The 19,408-nt window shown below is 43.6% G+C and overlaps 1 protein-coding gene across 2 annotated transcripts in view; it reads left to right on the top strand.

Annotated features, from left to right (window-relative positions):
- slc1a7b (solute carrier family 1 member 7b) overlaps positions 1 to 19,408 on the top strand; it is a 78,513-nt gene that overhangs the window by 53,486 nt on the left and 5,619 nt on the right. For both annotated transcript variants that reach the window (XM_042005632.1, XM_042005631.1), the window contains 6 exons: positions 6,918 to 7,133; positions 10,888 to 10,930; positions 11,009 to 11,240; positions 11,333 to 11,432; positions 16,122 to 16,355; positions 18,988 to 19,182. In XM_042005632.1, coding sequence (XP_041861566.1) covers positions 6,922 to 7,133; positions 10,888 to 10,930; positions 11,009 to 11,240; positions 11,333 to 11,432; positions 16,122 to 16,355; positions 18,988 to 19,182 — 1,016 coding nt within the window. In that variant the 5' untranslated portion in view covers positions 6,918 to 6,921. The remainder of the gene's footprint in view (positions 1 to 6,917; positions 7,134 to 10,887; positions 10,931 to 11,008; positions 11,241 to 11,332; positions 11,433 to 16,121; positions 16,356 to 18,987; positions 19,183 to 19,408) is intronic.

Here is a 19,408-nt window from a genome sequence, read left to right as displayed (position 1 = left end):
TGGAACAAAATTCCTTGACATTACCATCCGTCATGTTATCTATGTGAATGTTAAAATCCCCAGTTAAGATGAAATGGTTAAAATCAGTAGAGATAACCGACAATTATTCAGAAAATTCATCAATAAAATTTACACAGTGTCCTGGACGTCTGTAGATGATTAGAAATAGGATTTTAGGAACGCCCCTTAAAATAAAACTAAGATATTCAAAAGAAGTAAAATCAGCAAATGAAATTTCTTTACACTGGAATGAATCTTTAAATAAGGCAGCTTCTCCTCCCCCTTTCCTCCCGTTTCGACATTTATCCATAAAACTAAAATGAGGGGGTGCTGTTTCATTAAGAACTGTAGCACTTGTGTCTTCTGTTAACCATGTTTCTGTCAGAAAAAGAAAATCTAAACTGTGAGAAATGATGAAGTCATTAACTAACAGTGACTTGTTGGACAGAGATCTAACATTAAGTACAGCAGCTTTATGAAGTTTACTCTGGTCTCTGTTGTATTCTGAGTTATACAAGGTACATTTAACAGATTAGATCGATTCACCCCACAAGCTGACCGTGTTCGATTCCTTATTTTACTAACTAACACAGGAATCCTACTGGGTCCAAGCTTGATCTCAGAACAGCTGTCAGTAGTAGCAAAACTACAGCAGGACCCTGAACGCATCATGGCATGTTATCTTTGTTGTGAATTCTGCTGCTCTGGGAACCTCCTCCCATGCCCTGCTCGGTCAGGACAGATGATCTAAGAGGAGGATGAGGAGGGGGAGCCCTGTATTTCTTGGTAGATGGTGGTCGCTGGGGTTCAGACCTGGATAGAGACATCCTTTTAAGACCTTGGGTGATGTGGAGAAGAGGGTCTGGTGAGGGGGGAGAGCTGGGAGTTGATCTCCTCTCTGCTGTGTCCTTCGCTCTTATCTGTACACTCATGTTTGGGTTTGCCGTCCCAACAGCATGACGCAAGTGTGCACCAAGTAATCTGCATCCAGTTAGATTTGGATGCACACCATCAGGTCTGAATCGCTCCTTACAGTTCCAAAAGATATTGAAGTTATCAATGAACTTTATCCCATGGGTGATACATGCGTTTGATAACCATGTGTTCAGGCCAAGAAGTCTACTGAAAAGTTCAGTTCCTTTACCCGCTGTAGGAATGGGTCCTGAAATGTAAACATGGTGCTCCAAACTGACACAGTCTCTCCAACAGCAGAGAAAAGTCTTTTTTCAGGATCTCAGAGCCAATTTTCCTCCTCAGAATATCAAAAGACCCAGTGTGGACAATAATCTTCATACCATCTGGATGTGAAGACAGAATGGTCTAAAGATCTCTGTCAGTTCCCTGACTGATGTATCAAAAAGTGTTAGATTTTCCGTCTTTGCCATCCTCACATGCTGTTATAGAGTCCCCAATTAGAATTGTGTCTATTTGTTTTTGTGTGGAAGCGCCGATAGCTTCTCTAGTCCTCCTGTTTGTGGAATTTTGGCCTCTCCTCCTGGTCTGGTTAGCCCTGGGCTGAGTTTTAGGGCTATTTCTTGAATTTTGATAAATCCTTGCATTACATTCATCATCATTCATTTTAATATGACTCAACACATCATATTTATTATGCAGTGAGACTTCAGGTGGTGGAGTGAGTGCTGGAGCTTTAAATTTCCTGCTGGATTTACCTCTGCGACGAACAACATCAGACCAGGTTCTGGCCGGGGTTGAGGACTTTGGTCTGGCACCAACAGTGTTCCAGAAGGAGAGATCAGTCTGATGGTCCGGTTTGGGATTTTCCTCAGCTATTCCAATGTCATTTGAACACATCCAGGGAAGTGTATCAGCCAGGTCTGTAGCGGGAGGCTCCACATTCGACATGCCTTCGCGTATGAAGATGTGACTCAATCCATTTGACAACTCAGTAGCATGTACAGAAGCTACTACAGAGTCAATAAATTCTTCATTCACACGAATGTCTTGCAGTGTTTCAATCCTCCTCTCCAGCTGTGTTTTCCTCAAAGAAAGTTGCTCACACTCAGTGCAGCTCACTGATACTGCAGGGTTAGGAGACATTATTCCACTAGTTCTCCGATGGCAATCAACTAAATTTATCAAAAAATATATTCGTTCCAGTGATTTATAAGTGACCAGGAGTCCTTGTTCCTAAATTTCTTGCCGGTAAAGATAAGAAAAAAGAAGAAAAAAAGAAGAAAAATGCAAGCAGAAAGGAGAGCAAAGCAGGAAGCGTCCGCACGGCAGCAAAGCAGGAAGCAACCCCACTATATTTATTAAGGATGCAAATATTCTTGTTAGACAATATCCTTGAATACGGAATATTTTGAAAATATCCATGACATGTCAATATGTGCACCCCTAAAGTTTCTTTTGTTATCATTTGTGAAATAAATACTTTAACAGAATCATATGGACTGTCAAAATTAAATAACTAGAACTGTACAATAATGCATCATTTATCCAGCATTTAGGCTCTTCTGTTCATGGCATGTGGAGGAATTTTGACAAATATGTATAAAAGAAAAACAAATCACATGTCTGTCACAGGGTGTTTAGCACAGCTGTGTCTTGGTAAATAAGCTGCACAAACATGTCATTGGACATTGGACAAACAGCTAAATCCCACCACTAACTTACCAGTGATCAGCAGCTGCCGTTGCACTTGCCAATAAAAAGGATGGCTTTCTCTCAGTTTGTGTGAGGTAACTGCAGTTGATATAACTTTGTGCATTTCATCTCAACTAACCTGAACAATGGCTTCTCAAATGGGTCAAGACCATCAGGGGATGCACCCAGGTGCACCTGGATGAATAACTAGTCCATATTTTCTGAATTTCAGGTTTTGCAGAATTGTGTAGTCCTTCAAGGCTTCCATTTCCACTTCCAGTCCTCTCTTCATACATGCTGTTTGATGTGTCTTCCAGATGATCCTCTCTGCCAGGTTTTCTGCTGCAGTTGGCCCTCTAACATAACTTACCTCCCTAAAAGTGGAAGCAGCCACCTCTCCTTCCTCAACGAATGCCACTCAGGTGCTTTGACATCGTGTTGATTCTTCAATATCGTGCGACTGTGACTTTGTCACAGACAGTGATCTCAGATGCAGCTCTTCTTGGTTTGTTGAGACATAAGTACAATCTGTTGGCTTTCGGTGATAGTCTCCGAGGGGCATTTTTGGGAATGGGGGCATCATCATGGGTGATGACACCATCAGATGAAGGAGGAGGATGCTGATAAGATTCTGCCGCCCTGTAGTTTCCCAAAGATGGAGTCCACAAGTGGTTTGTATAGATTAATGGAAGAGAGTTGGGGTCGAAGTCAGTGTCGGTAGCTTTAGGGTTAAGGGTTGCTGGGTCTGGCAGCTCACCAATGTAGCTTTGTAAAGTGCTGATCTGGGATCACGTTATTAGAACATCAGTAACTATTTTTTAGAAAACAATGTAGTGTAGCATGTCCATTAACACTGATTTTGCATACCTTACTCCACTTGCTGAAGTAGCACCTGGTTTGGACTTCACCACCACTATCGCATCCATTGGTTCTGGCTTCACTCCCCATTTACAGTGTTAGATGGCATTAGTGAAAAGATGATAGTAATCAAATATAATGTCAGATATTTAAATAATGCACACCATTGTATGAGGTTTATGCCACTTTTGTTCTGTGTTGGTGGATGAAAGGACAGGAAGGACGACAAGCATACCACACTCTGAGTAATGGGCTGTTTAATATAACCAAATGGTTGCTCAGCCCACTCCCAGCCACACAGGAGCATGTGCTGTTAACCAGCACAATTGTATTTGAATCATGTAAAGTCATCTAAAATACACACGAACAAAACCTGTTGATGAACTTAAAAAACTGCCTTCAATCACATCTGCGACTGAGCAATAAAGCTGGAAAAGGTAAAGATGACAGGACAGTTCTGAAGCGGAACATAAACAGTTTAAAAAATAGCTAAATGTATGAAATGTCACTATTATTTTGGCCAAAACATTTTACATTAAACAGAATTACACAAAACTTATTCTGATTTGACAGCTATAATAATACGTTAACTTTTATTTTCATAGACTGGCTTGAATCAATACCCACACTCAGCTACCCTATTACTGCATAAACACTGTTTCAGCTGGAAGTTCTGCTCAAGTCCACCATGAATATTAAATTTTTATTATTCTTTCCTATGTATAATTATTAATTAGTTATTAGCAAAGATAAACTATTTACCTATATTTTTGGCCTAGCTGAAACGTGGTAGAACAGTAAAAATCCAGAACATGTTCAACAGAACTTTGAAGGTGACACGTCATTACTAATCCTACCCTCAGCTGGTGCAGTTTCTCTGCTTTCGTTATTGAATAATAGTAGCAACGATAGAGCAGTGAGCTCTAACAGAGATCTCACTGGTGGCCCTGTTTTTCTCTAACTCTTGAAAAAAATAAAGGGGATTAAGATGAAGATATGGGAAGTCTCTCTTAGCAAATTGTTGACAGAGCTAGAGAGCACAGCCTAGCATTAGCCTAACAAGCTAATATTCTTAATTGCAGAGATCGGAGGACACATAAAACTTGAAACATTCTTTCACGTTTACTTTGTCGTGTTCTTCAGCATCCCCAGACATGCGCTCATCATTGACCACAGTTTTCAGCAACGCCGACTGAACTGCAAAGTGTCTGCCTTCCCCCTGGTTTCTCCTGCTTAAAATCCTGCAGACTGGAAGTTGTGGAGCGGCCTTATCTCAACCATGGAAATAATGCGTGCATAGAGCCTATTGGTCAAGTGGTGTGGAAAATGAATATATGAATGCTGCTTCCAGCTCTACACAGCTGTTTCCCCGCACCTTCATGCATTTCCAGCCTGCTGCTGTGATGTTCATGTTATGAACAGAGACTACTTAGAAAGATCAGTACAAATCAACTGGACTTTTTTCTGGTGTTTGTGTTTGAAAATGGCTGGTAGAATCTAAGCTGTACAGATGCTACAGTCACGTAAAAAAAGAAATCAGGTGCAACCACCCTAATTTAATTCTCTGGGTCTACGTATCAGGATATGATTGAACAAAGAAAGAAATTAGTAATCATCTGATCCTAGCATCTCTTAATATTTGGTAAAACAAACTCAAATGAACACGTGACAAATTCAACATCCAGGTATGTGTTAACACTATGCCAAGGAGGAAAGACATCAGCAATGTTGCTGCCCATCAATCTGGGAAGGGTTATTTGGTCATTTTCTGGGCTCCATCATTCTACAGAGAAAAAGATTAGTCACATGTGGAAAAGACAGCTGCCGATCTTCTAGGAGTGCACGTCCCAGCAGGTTCAGTCCAAGGAAAAACCCAAGATCTACATCTCAGACTCTCCAGGCCTCAGTTAGCATGTTAGATATTAAAGTTCATGACAGTCCGGTTAGAAAATGATGGAACAAATATGGTTTGTTTGTAAGAGTTTTAAGAGAAAACCTCTTTTCTCTGAAACTAAATACTGTAGCATCATGGCTTTTAGTGACTAAAGTTTGTTTGGTCAAAATAAGCAGCAAATCCTCCCAGACGCTTCATAGCAACTGTCAGCACGGTGGTGGAAGGATGATGATCTGGACACCTTGAGTCTGAGTGGACCATGAGGCTGGAATAGGCTGAGGTTTCAGTGTGGTCCAGTCAGAGTTCAGACCTCATCCTGACTGAAATGGCTTGGTGGGACCTTTGGAGGGCTGCAGAAACCAATGCTGAAACCTGAATTAAGCAGGCCATCATGTCCTCAACTCTTTGTGACAAACCAATAACACCATAGAGAAAATATTCTTTCAAATTATTACTGAATTATTATTACTGAAGGAGCCTCTACAATCTGTTGGACCATCAACCACTCACTGCTTCTGCAGTTTGCCTAACTACAGACTAACAACGTGACATCACAAAAACATTTGATCATTTTCTTCACTGAAATCATTTAAATAAACACTTAGTAAATGGACCCTATTGTGATTAAAATGTTCCTTTTAACAAGGGATCCATCCATCCATCCATCCATCCATCCATCCATCCATCCAACCATCCATCCATCCATCCATCCAACCATCCATCCATCCAACCATCCATCCATCCATCCATCCATCCAACCATCCAACCATCCATCCATCCATCCATCCATCCATCCATCCAACCATCCATCCATCCATCCATCCATCCAACCATCCATCCAACCATCCATCCATCCATCCATCCAACCATCCATCCATCCATCCATCCATCCATCCATCCAACCATCCATCCAACCATCCAACCATCCATCCATCCATCCATCCATCCATCCATCCAACCATCCATCCATCCATCCATCCATCCATCCATCCATCCATCCATCCAACCATCCATCCATCCATCCATCCATCCATCCATCCATCCATCCATCCAAACATCCATCCATCCATCCATCCATCCATCCAACCATCCATCCATCCATCCAACCATCCAACCATCCATCCATCCATCCAACCATCCATCCAACCATCCAACCATCCAACCATCCATCCATCCAACCATCCATCCAACTATCCAACCATCCATCCATCCATCCATCCAACCATCCAACCATCCATCCATCCATCCATCCATCCAACCAACCATCCATCCATCCATCCATCCATCCATCCAACCATCCATCCATCCATCCATCCATCCATCCATCCATCCAATTATCCAACCATCCATCCATCCATCCATCCATCCATCCATTCATCCATTCATTCATTCATTCATTCATCCACAGTCTTAGAAAAATAAAACAAACCTTTTCCCTTCTTCTGTTTTCTGAATTACAGGGGCATTCTTGACCAAAACCAGAACCATGTCATCCAGCTCCTGTTGAGGTTTTCATCTGAACTCAGAAAACCACTGATTTCTGTTTGTCTTTTTTCAGTCTGATGTCAGGACTGGCAGCGCTCGATGCCAAGTGTTCCAGTCGGCTCGGTCTCATCACCGTGTCATATTATCTATGGACCACCTTTGTGGCTGTGATAGTGGGAATCATCATGGTCTCCATCATCCACCCAGGTGGTGCTGCCCAGAAAGAAGACTCTGAGGACAGCGGCAAGCATATCATGAGTTCTGCTGACGCTCTGCTGGACCTAATCCGGTAAGATCCTAGTATCTTAGTGTAAAAAAGAAATGACTGCTCAAGTAGAGCAGGTAGTGCTCAGACCTGTGGCTTTTAGGAAGTCTCTCCACAACCACTGGTGTATCAGCTACGATGAGAGTTTTTGTGCCATTAATCAGGAACTGTCCAGGGGGTCTGTGGTTAATTCCCATCAGTGAGAAACATTTGTCAGAGAGAAAAACTGCTCAGCAGTGCTACAGCAAACCAGTATCCTCAAACTAAAACCAAATTCTTCAGATTGCATGGAGATGGTTGCTATGCTGCGGGGATTACTTCCTCTGAAAAACATTTAAATTTCCCCTCATACAGGTCAAAATGACCTTTATCCATCCATCCATTTATACCGCTTATTCCAGGTTATTCCAGGTTCAGGTTTGCAGTGGAACTGGAGCCTGCTCCAGCAGTTACAGACACAAGCCTTTATTTACTGAACTTATTTAGTTATTTTCTGATCAGATTTTAATTGGTTGCAAACTCTTGGACTCATGAGATGTGAAGTGTACAAATGGCATTCACTTGTGATGGAGAAAAGATGTATTTTCTTCATCCAAACATGATAGACATAGATAATGGATGGATGGATATTTAAAATAAGTAGAACAGGAGCCCCTGGATTTATATGTAAGTTAAGTATTTTATTTGATTTGTTAGTGGCATTGTGGAATGAATTAGAGCTGAGGACAACTACAGAGTTTAATTGTCTCAAAAGTTAGATAGGTCCTTGCACGTGATGCAAGCCAACACAGTTTTCAAAGGCAGAAGTTAATGCATTTATTTAATAAGTCAATGATGTTTCCACTAAAATGCAGTAAACATGGTGGAGACCAGTGCAGTCCTGGAGCATTTCACACTGGTGGACTCATGCTGCCTCCTCAGACTGCTGTCTCGACTCCCTTGTCATATCCACAGACAAACAATGGTCCACGTCTTAGTTGTCCAGACCGCTTGTGTTTCTTTATGGGAAACTGGTAAAAACGTATTCCCCATTTCAAGTGCCTTCTCACCTCCACGATTGGATCAGTCAATTACACAACAACTGTCTGGAATTACTCTAATCTCCTTAGTAAAGATGAACATCTTAGCTTTCTGCCCTTCTATGGCAGTTATGCGAATGCTCGCATGACATATGCATAAATAAAAGAGCAGGTCTATTAGCTAATATGTAATGTGCCACTTATGTCACAATTTAAATGAATTTAAATAAAAAATCCTACAAGAAATATTTTGCGATCTGAAATCAACATCATGCACTCTGGACATTATACCATCCAAATTTTTAAAAAACTGTTCTTACCTCAGTAGAACAGCTCGCTGGCATCAAGCTCTAAAGATGGCTGCCTTTAAGGCCCTCCTCCAGATGCCTCTATAATGAACAACTATAGACCGGTCTGACCACTTTATTATCCAAGATTACAGAGAAAGTTGTATTTCACCAGCTTCATGACTTTTTAAATGAAAGTGGAAATCTGGATAAATTCAGTCCGGCTACCGACCTCATCACAGCCCTGAAAGAGCTCTGGTCACAGTGCTACATGACTGATTCTGGTCTAGTATCAGTCCTTGTTCCGCTGGATCTCAGTGTTGCGTTTCATACTGTAGATCACAGAATCCAGCTATGAATCTGAGCGAGTGGCCATGACTTGTGGAGTCCCCCAGGGGTCAGTCCTTGGACCTCTTCTGTTCAACGTTAGCATTAATTATCAAAGTTATGCAGATGACACACAACTTTATGTCTCTGTCACTAGACGACTGCAGCCCAGCAGACTTACTGCATAGAATCTGGAGCAAATAAAAACCTGCAGGGTTCCAGACTGCGACCAAATCGTCACATTTTGCAACTAAAATGTGAGACAGTGTGAGTGAATGTTTCATCTACTCGGCGACCGATACATTTGCCGGTCGTTTTCTTGTAGGAGTTATAACTGAATTTATTTAGTTGCTAACAAACTTCTGCTCCCCTCTTCAGCCCAGTAGTTCACAGTAATAACAAATTAGCTGCTGGTTTGTCGACTCAAACTAACTTCAATACGAGAAAAGGAGACGAACACCAACGAAGAAGACGACAGCCAATGTGTGTGTAAGCAGGGACGAACGACCTCTGTGATTGGCTTATGTGCGACTTTGTTGCTATATTTAGTGAGTTTTCAGCCCCTCTAACGAGTATCTCTGGTATTATTGGAGACTTTTGGAGATGGGGGTAAATGAAGGTAGTTTACTCTTCCGAATAAGGAGCGGTGCTGTGCAGACCCTCTCATACGAGGCTTGGTCTTCTCGCAGTAGCAGCAGCTGCATTCAGACGACGTTTACCTCTGTTTCATGACCAGGCTAAAAATGAAACGTACAAAGATGCTGCTGGAGGATCCTGCGCTGGCTTACCGTCACAGTAACGTTTGTTAATGAAGAGTGTGGTCATATTTTCAGGATCACATTCATCTCTGATCCCTCCTCATTCCTCATCCTCTGCCTGCTGACAGTTACTGAGGTGTCCAGTGTGTTTATACACTAAGAGATGCTTTGGTTCAGGTGTGTGTGTTTCTGGTACTTTGGTTGTTGTGATACATGTTGTTGTTGTTGTCTTGGTTATTTTTTAGGAACTCCTGATGATTGTCTGCTTAGTTTACCTGTAAAAGCTGTAGGGAATTCTCTGTTATGTTTCTGTACAGGTGTAGCAGCTGGTTGTCTGCTGTTAGGTTGGATTGAAACTCGTTGCTTCTATCTGCTGGATCTTTGTCTCCTCTTCCTTTCTTTTACTTTACTTTTTTACTTCACTCCATTATTGTCCTTTTTTTCTGTCCCCTCTGATCAGGCCCAGTAAGATTACATAAATTCCATAATACCAAATAAATAAAATAAAACAATAAATTTAAATAAATATAGAAATAAAACATCAGATTATCAAGAAGAGCCTTATCAAGCTCCTCTTGGCTATGCAAATTTGTTTGGCACACCACAGCAGCCAGACCATCATTCTGCTGCCACCATGCTGGACAGGACAAGGTAGAAAAGAAAAAAAAAACAGAACAAGGAAAGAAAACCAGTATCAGAACCAGAACTGTCAAAGAAAACCTCTACCAGAACTAGCCATCTGGGGGTGGAATTCATTAGAAATCAAAACCTATTTACAGAAAAAAAGAAATCATTTTGTGGAAACTAGCCCAAATCTGGCCTTTTGTGCATTCTGTCTCTCTGTAAACAGTTACTGGAAAGTAGAGCAGAGTGGAACTTTGTGGGGAGCAGACCAAGTTGTTTTGGGTAAAAGTTTGGATCAGGAGGCAAAAGGCACTTTCTGGGAGTGACCCAGCTCTGCAATCTACATTTGCAGGTCAAATCTGCATTGTTGGGAGTTTTACTTTCTTTACTGCACATCAACAGCAAAGCAAACCAACAAATAGTTCATGTAAGTGTGATGCGGTTTGTTGACAGAAGTGAAAAATGCCGATGAATGGGGGAGTTTTGTTTCATGTTTACTTGTCCAATCCATGGCAGTGCTGTGTTTGGAAACTGCTACTTATGACTCACTGAAAAGTTATTTACAGCAACACATGAAGCCCCAAAGCCTCTGAATTTTCTGTGTTTGACTGAGTTGACAAGATAAATCCCAGAATACTAGAATAAGCTGGTTAGGTTCTTTTAACATCCCTTGCAAGTGAAATGTGATTGCTGGCAGTCTTTCTTATTCTGTTCAAGCCACACTGTGTTGTAATGTTATAATACATGTGTGTTTGCCTTGCAGCAACATGTTCCCATCGAATTTGGTCCAAGCCACATTTCAGCAGGTAAAATACAACACTGAGAATTTTTACAGTTTTGATTGGACTTTTTTTAATATTTCTTCTTTTTCCCCTTGGTGACAGTATCAAACAAAGAGCCAGTACATTGTAAAACCCAAACCAACTGCAAGCCAGGCCCGGTCTGAGTCCACCACGAGGCGGGCGTTAATCTATGGCATCCAGGACGATAATGACACTGACATCCAGAACTTTTCTCTTGACCTGACTCCTCCTCCTGATGTGCTAATAAAGATTCGTGAAGGAACAAGTGATGGGATGAATGTCCTAGGAATCGTTATATTTTCAGCCACCATGGGTACCATTCTTTACTTCCACTGTTCTTTTGTAAACTCCTTGAAACATATTGATTTAAACTTTCACCCATGATTGTGTTATATGTGTTCACAGGTATTATGTTGGGAAGGATGGGGCCCAATGGAAGCGCCTTGGTAAACTTCTGCCAGAGTCTGAATGAGGCCGTCTTGAGAATTGTTGCCATTGTTATATGGTAATCATTTTATTAGAAAGCTTTTAACAAAAGAAATGTGGATTTTCCTCCTGTTCACAAGTAATAAATGTTGTATTTGAGCAAGTCGGTCAAAAACTCAATGCCAAAGTGTATAAATGAGTCATTTAGTTTAGTTTGAGACAAGAAAGGTCATTTCATGGGACAGTATATTAGGATTCAAGATTAGAGATAGAAACACAACAATTGTACTTGGTAGAAAAAGAAAGGAAAATGATAAATGAACCACACTTATAAAGCAACTTTTAATCCTTTAAATCTCCACCAGATCTCCAGCATTCCTGAGCGCTATCTCATCTACCATCATCAGTCTCAGTCTTACTTTTTGCTTCGAGCTTCATGACTTTCTCCTGACTTGCTTGTGTGCGCTTCCTTAATATTTTCCTTTACACTTCCTGACTTTCTCATTTACGCTTCCAGACTGTTACATTTACACTTCCTGACTTGCTCCTGACTTGCTCCTGTGTGCTTCCATAATATTTTCCTTTACACTTCCTTTCTCCTTTATGCTTTCTGACCTTCTCTTTTGTGCTTCCTTACTTTCTTCTTTAGACTTCCTGACATTCTCCATAGCGATCTGGACTGTCTCTGTTACACTTCCTGACTTTTTCCTTTGTGTTTCCTGACTTTCTCCTTTGACTTCCTGACTTTCATCTTTGCGCTTCCTGACTTTCTCCATTATGCTTCCTGACTTTCTCGTTTGCACATCCTTACTTTCTCAGGTTGCTGAGTTGCTGTGGGTTGATGAGTTGCTGAAGCTTGCTGAGTTGCTGCAGGTTGATGAGTTGTTGCAGGTTGCCAAGCTGCTAGAGGTTGCTGAGTTGTTGCAGGTTGCTGAGTCACTGCCAGTTGCTGAGCTGCTAGAGATTGTTGAGTTGCTGCAGCTTGCTGAGTCGTTGCAGGTTGCTAAATCACTCCAGGTTGCTGAGTCGCTGTGGGTTGCTGAGTTGCTGTGGGTTGATTAGTTGTTGCAGGTTGCTGAGTTTCTAGAGGAAGCTGAGTTGTTGCATGTTGCTTAGTTGTTGGAGGTTGCTGAGTTGCTGGAAGTTGCTAAGTTGCTGTAGGTTGTTGAGTAGCTACAGTTTGCTGAGTTGCGGCACGTTGCTGAGTTGTTGAGCTGCTATGGGTTGCTGAGTTGTTTCAGGTTGCTGAGTCACTACAGGTTGCTGAGTCGCTGTGGGTTGCTGAGTTGCTGTGGGTTGATTAGTTGTTGCAGGTTGCTGAGTTTCTAGAGGATGCTGAGTTGTTGCATGTTGCTTAGTTGTTGGAGGTTGCTGAGTTGCTGCAGGTTGCTCAGTAGCTGCGTGTTGCTTAGTTGCTGTGGGTTGCTGAGTTGCTGGAAGTTGCTAAGTTGCTGCAGGTTGTTGAGTAGCTACAGTTTGCTGAGTTGCGGCATGGTGCTGAGTTGTTGAGTCGCTATGGGTTGCTGAGTTGTTTCAGGTTGCTGAGTCACTACAGGTTGCGGAGTTGCAGCAGGTTGCTTAGTCCTGCAGGTTGCTGAGTTGCTGCAGATTTCTGAGTCACTACAGGTTGCTAAGTTACTGCAGGTTGCTGAGTTGCTACAAGTTGCTGAGTTGCTGCAGGTTGCTGAGTTGCTGCAGGTTGCTCAGTCCTGCAGGTTGCTGAGTTGCTGGAAGGTGCTGAGTTACTGCAGGTTGCTGAGTTGATGTAGGTTGCTGAGTTATTCCAGGTTGCTAAGTTACTGCAGGTTGCTAAATTACTGCAGGTTTCTGAATTGCTGGAGTTTGCTGAGTTTCTGCAGGTTGCTGAGTCACAAAGTTGCTGAGGTGCTTCAGGCTGCTAAGTTACTGCAGGTTTCTGAGTTGCTGGAGTTTGCTGAGTTTCTGCAGGTTGCTGAGTCACAAAGTTGCTGAGGTGCTTCAGGCTGCTAAGTTACTGCAGGTTTCTGAGTTGCTGGAGAGTGCTGAGTTGCTGCAGGTTGCTGAGTAACTAGAAGTTGACGAGTTGCTGCAGGTTGCTGAGTTGTTGGAGATTACTGAGTTGTTGCAGGTTGCTGAGTTGTTGGAGATTGCTGAGTTGATGCAGATTATTGAGTTGTTGCAGGTTGCTGAGTTGCTGTGGGTTGCTGAGTAAATAATAATAATAAACATAATAATAATAATAAATTTTATTTGTTGGCGCCTTTCTTGACACTCAAGGCCACCTTACAGGATAAAACACAAGAATAAAACAAATCAATAAATACACTCATAAATTAAAAAATGCATAAAACAATAATAAAAGCAGTGTGAAATATTACAGTGAGTATGCCAGTTTAAACAGATGTGTTTTGAGTTTGGATTTGAACAGTTGTATAGAACCAGAGGTCTGGGGGAAGGGAGTTCCAGAGATGTGGAGCAGAGCAGCTGAAAGCTCCCCATGGTAACAAGGCGGGCTGGGGGGACGGTGAGGTGGATGGAGGAGGAGGAGCTGAGGGAACGGACTGGTATGGAGACATGGAGGAGATCAGAAAGGTAGGGAGGAGCGAGGTTATGGATGGCCTTGTAGGTGAACAGCAGGATTTTGTAGTGGATGCGCTAGGTGACGGGGAGCCCGTGGAGCTGCTGCAGGACAGGCGTGATATGACGGGTGGAGGCAGTTCTTGTGATGCATTCTGAACCAGCTTAAGTTAATGAAGTGTTTTTTGGGGAAAACTAAACAGAAGGGAGTTACAGTAGTCGAGATGGGAGGTGACAAGACTGTGAACGATTATGGCGGCGGTGTGAAGGGTGAGGGAGGGGCAGAGGCGGTTGATATTGCAAAGGTGAAAATATGCTGACCAGGTTATGTTATTGATATGTGATGTGAAAGACAGAGTGCTGTCGAGGATGACACCCAGATTCTTTACCTGAGGGGAGGGGGAAATGGAAGAATCATCAATGGGAATGGAGACACTGTCAGATTTGGAGAGAGCAGATTTGGGTCCTACTAATAACATTTGTGTTTTACTGCTGTTTAATTTAAGAAAGTTGGAGGTGAACCAGGACTTAATCTCTTGAAGACAATCTGTGAGGGTGGATGGTGGGAGAGTAGAGTTAGGCTTGGTGGAGAGGTAGAGCTGCATAGCAATGAAAATGTATGTGGTGTTTTCTAAAAATATAACCGAGGGGGAGGAGGTAGATGATGAACAGTAGGGGCCCAAGGACAGAGCCCTGGGGCACACCAGTGGTGACTGGGACTGACTGGGAAGTAAATGTTTTCAACAGGATGAACTCAGTGCGGCCAGGGAGGTATGATTTGAACCAGTTGAGGGGGGTGTGGGTGATGCCGATGGAGGAGAGTCTAGCCAGGAGGATGGAGTGAGAAATGATGTCGAGTTGCAGTAGGTTACTGAGTTGCTAGAGGTTGCTGACTCACTACGGGTTGTTGAGTTACTGCACGTTGCTCAGTTGATGCAGGCTGTTGAACCCCTGCAGGTTGCTGAGTCGATGCAGGTTGCTGACTTTTTGCAGGTTGCTGATTTGTTGCAGGTTTCTAAATTGCTGCATGTTTCATATATGTTGCAGATTGCTGAATTCATAAGGGTTGCTGAGTCGCTGCGAATTACTGAGTTGATGCGGGTTGCTCCGTTCTTGCAAGTTTCTGAGCTGATGCAGGTTGCAGAGTTAATGCAGGTTGCTGAGTTGATGCAGCTTGCTGAGTAGATGCAGGTTGCTGAGTTGTTGAAGGTTAATGAGTTCAACCTTGATTAGTGCTTGGATCAACCACAGGAATGGTCCACTTGGTTGCGTTTGATGTTTAGCTGCATCACTAAGGCCACAACTATTTTTTTAATCTCATGAGAACTTTTATCTGGTCGAGGCTTCACACGTGAAGATGAAAAATTGGTTTTGATTGTATTGTGTGTTGAGTGCTCGAAAATGTAATCACAGAACACATAAACACATAAAGGTGCTGTCCCGCAACTGATCTACAATCTAGTCCTCCGAGCCGGACAAACGTAGAAGAAGAACCATAGTAACAACTGGCAAAAAACAAAGAAGAAGAAACATAGTAACATCCGGAAAACTCAACACTCAGCATGGAAGAGGATATACAGGACGAGGGAATGATGGTGGTCTTGGGACTATTGTTAACAGAAAAAGCCAGATCTGAAAAAAGTAACAGACTGGAGACGGCGTGAACAGAAACTTTATTTACTTCTTTGCTCCCCACCCAGCTCGCTTTCTGATTGGCTACATTCCTATCACCATCCATGCAGTCAGAATGCACGAGTTGTTGGCTTTCCTTAGAAATCGGCTTTGAAATATTAAGCATGTTCAATGTTCCCAATTGTTGGCTACGACTCGTTTCGGAGAGGATTATCGGGACAAATTGGCTCGTAACACACCACAGATCAAATGATGACTGGACATTGAAGTCTCACTATGATCAGGCGTTTGCCGTCCGAGGTCGGGAAGAGGCAAAATCGGGACAAAAACAGCCCATAAATCATTATGTGTGTACCAGGCCTAACATTGCTTCTTCCAACTATTATTCTCTGCATTTACAAAGAAGCCTTTCCTCAAATTCAAAAGAAAGATCAATTCCAAATAACAGGCACCCAGAATATTTTTATCTCTTTATTTTTCCCGAATATTATCATCCTGTCATCAACTCGCAAAGTAGACACAAAGCATCCGCAGAAAGAAACTGGCTGACTTTGAGCTCTGACTGTCCTCATACCCTCAGGTATTTTCCATTTGGCATTGTTTTCCTGGTGGCTGGCAAAATCCTGGAGATGAGTGATCCCTCAGCCATGGGGAAAAAGTTGGGTTTCTATGCCGTCACTGTGGTATTTGGTTTGGTGTTGCATGGCTTGTTCATCCTGCCTTCCATGTACTTCTTCATCACCAAGAAGAGCCCCATCGTTTACATCCGAGGAATCCTACAAGCTCTGCTCATTGCCCTGGCGACATCTTCCAGGTAAAGAAAATAAAGAAAAGCTGCCTGAGAGTAAAACAAAGATTAACTCATAAAACCATTTATTAAATATCAATGTTTCTGACAAGTAAAGAACACTTTTGAAAGTATCTCGTCTGTGTGGGAAGACCTGAGAGTGTTAAAAGGCCCATGGCAGTTTTCCATGGTTTTTGGTTTATATACAGCAGGGGAAGTCCAGTTCCAGTACTTGAGGGTCACAGTCCTGCAGATTTTCAGTGTTTCCCTGCTCCAACATACTTGACACCAATCAATGAGAGATTGTGCACAATTTGAGAGAATGTTGAATCCTTGAATAAATCAAATTAAATTTTGAGTCAGATGTGTTGATGCATGTTGGCCTGTGAGGAGGGACCGGACAGCTCGTACAAAGAAGTCTGGCACTCCATACTCCCAGAGCACCCCCCACATGAGTCCCCGAGGGACACAGTTGAACGCCTTCTCCAAGTCCACAAAGCACATGTAGACTTGTTCAGCGAACTCCCATGCCTCCTCCAAGACCCTGAAGAGAATGTAGAGCTGGTCCACTGTTCCACAACTGGGATGAAAACTATACTGCTCCTCCTTAAGCTGAGGTTCGACTATCCGACTGACCCTCCTCTCCAGGACCCCTGACTAGAACTTAACAGGGAGGCTGAGGAGTGTGATCCCCCTGTCATTGGAGCACACCCTCCAGTTTCCCTTTTTGAAGAGGTGGGCCACCACCCACAGTCTGCCAGTCCAGGGGAACTGTCCTCGATGTCCACGCAATGCTGAAGAGCCGTGTCAACCAAGACAGCCCTACAACATCCAGAGCCTTAGGGACCGGGGGCAGACCTCATCCACCCCTGGGGCCTTGCCACTGAGGAGCTTTTTAACCACCTCAGCAACCTCAGTCCTTGAGATAGGAAAGCCAACGCCAGAGTCCCTAGATACTCCTCATCAGAAGACATGTTGGTGGGATTGGGGAGGCCTTTGAAGTATTCCCTTTACCAGCTCACAACATCCCAAGTTGAGGTCAGCAGCCCCCCACCCCCACTGTACACAGTGTTGATGGAGCTCTACTTCCCCCTTCTGAGCCGCTGCATGGTGGACCAGAATCTTCTCAAAGCCGTTCGGAAGTCATTCTCCATGGCCTTTCCAAACTGCTCCCACACTTTTTTGCCTTAGCGAATGCCAAAGCCGAATCCCGCTTAGCCTGAATACCCATCAGCTGCCTCTGTAGTCCCACAGGCCAAAAAGGCCCGATAGGACTCCTTCTTCAGCTTGATGGCATCCCTCACTGCTGGTGTCCACCAACAAGTTCAGGGATTTCTGCCACAACAGGCACAGACGACTTTACAACCACAGCTCCAGTTGGCTGCCTCAGCAAAAGAGGCACAGAACACAGCCCCCTCAAACTTAGTGTACCCTGCCTCACCCGAGACATGGTTGAAGCTCTGCCAGAGGTGGGAGGTGAAACTCTTTCTGACAGGGGATGTTCCCAGCAGACCCTCATAACACGTTTGGGTCTGCCTGGCCTGACTGGCATCCTCCCTCTCCATCTGAATTTGAAATTTATTTAATTGATTGCCCCTTGAGATGCAACATCGTGTTTTCAAGGGGGTTTATGACATGCACAGAAGTCCAATAACAAAACACCACTCGGATTCAGATCGGGGGAGGGTCGTCCCTCCCAATCATGCCCTTCCAGGTCTCACTGTCATTGCCTACATAAGCATTAAAGTAAAGCCCAATGTGCAGGCGCCAAGTCTGGGCCAATGAGTATGCCTACACCTGCTCGGTGGCTCTCAATGGGAGAAACTCCAGGATAAGGGTCCAGCCCTTCTTGAGGACAGTGGTTCCAGAACCAAAGCCATGTGTGGAGGTGAGCCCAACTATATCTAGACTGAACCGCTCAACCTCGCACACCAGCTCAGGTTCCTTCCCCGCCAGAGAAGTGACATTCCACGTCCCTAGAGCTAGCTTCTGCAGCCGAGAATCAGACCACCAGGGTCCCCACCTTCGGCTGCTGCCCTGTTCACACTGCACCCGACCCCTATGGCCCCACCTGCAGGTGGTGAACCCATGGGAGGGGGGGCCCATGTCACCCTTTCGAGCTGAGCTGGACTGGTCCCCATGGTCAAAGGTCGGGGCATCAGGCGCTCACCTCCTAGCCCCACCTCCAGGCCTGGCTCCAAAGGGGGCCCCGGTGACCCATGTCTGGGCAAGGGAAACCTGGATCCATTGATATAACTCATCATAGGGGTCTTTTGAGCCACGCTTTCTCTGGTCCCTCCCCTAGAGACCTGTTTGGCATGGGTGACCCTACCAGGGGCATAAAGCCCCTGACAACATAGCTCCTAGAATCGTCAGGACGATACAAACTCCTCCACCGCTGTAAGGTGGCGAAATCTGTAGCACATAAAACTAATTAAACAGGAAGCAGCATTTGTTGGAAAATGCTCATGGTAATCTAGAATGATGCAGTTTGTTAAAAGACAGACAAGGGAAATCTTTCTTTGCTATCGAAGCAATGTCCAGTTGAGCTTTAATAATAAATACTTTAAAACTTTTTACTTGTTTATGCAAAGTAGGAAGAAATTAGAAGGATTCTATCTGATGCTCTGACCTCTGTTCTGTTGTCTATCTTCCTCAGCTCTGCCACTTTGCCTATAACCTTCAAGTGCCTTTTGGAGAACAACCACATTGACCGCCGCATCATCCGATTTGTGCTCCCTGTTGGCGCCACTATCAACATGGATGGCACTGCTCTGTATGAGGCTGTGGCAGCAATATTCATTGCACAAGTTAATAATTACGAACTGGATTTTGGCCAGATCATTACCATCAGGTCTGTGGAACATGCTACATATGGTGTCTTTGCCTTTTACACTGCTTAACATGTTGATGCATGACCAGGACTGGGAATTGAACCAAAGTCAAGATTAAATGTAATCAGTTAGTACCTTAGCTAGACTGTTATTTTTATGGATTGGCTTGTATGAATACAGACTGTATCACATATGAATTGGCTTGAAATGATTTCTCTGTAAAACCCTGAGATGACGTTGAGAATT

The sequence above is a fragment of the Melanotaenia boesemani genome, chromosome 14 (genome assembly GCF_017639745.1).
Source record: "Melanotaenia boesemani isolate fMelBoe1 chromosome 14, fMelBoe1.pri, whole genome shotgun sequence".
NCBI lineage: Eukaryota > Metazoa > Chordata > Actinopteri > Atheriniformes > Melanotaeniidae > Melanotaenia > Melanotaenia boesemani.
The sequence above is the reverse complement of the archived record's forward strand: the minus strand, read 5'-3'. Positions and strand labels throughout refer to the sequence as shown.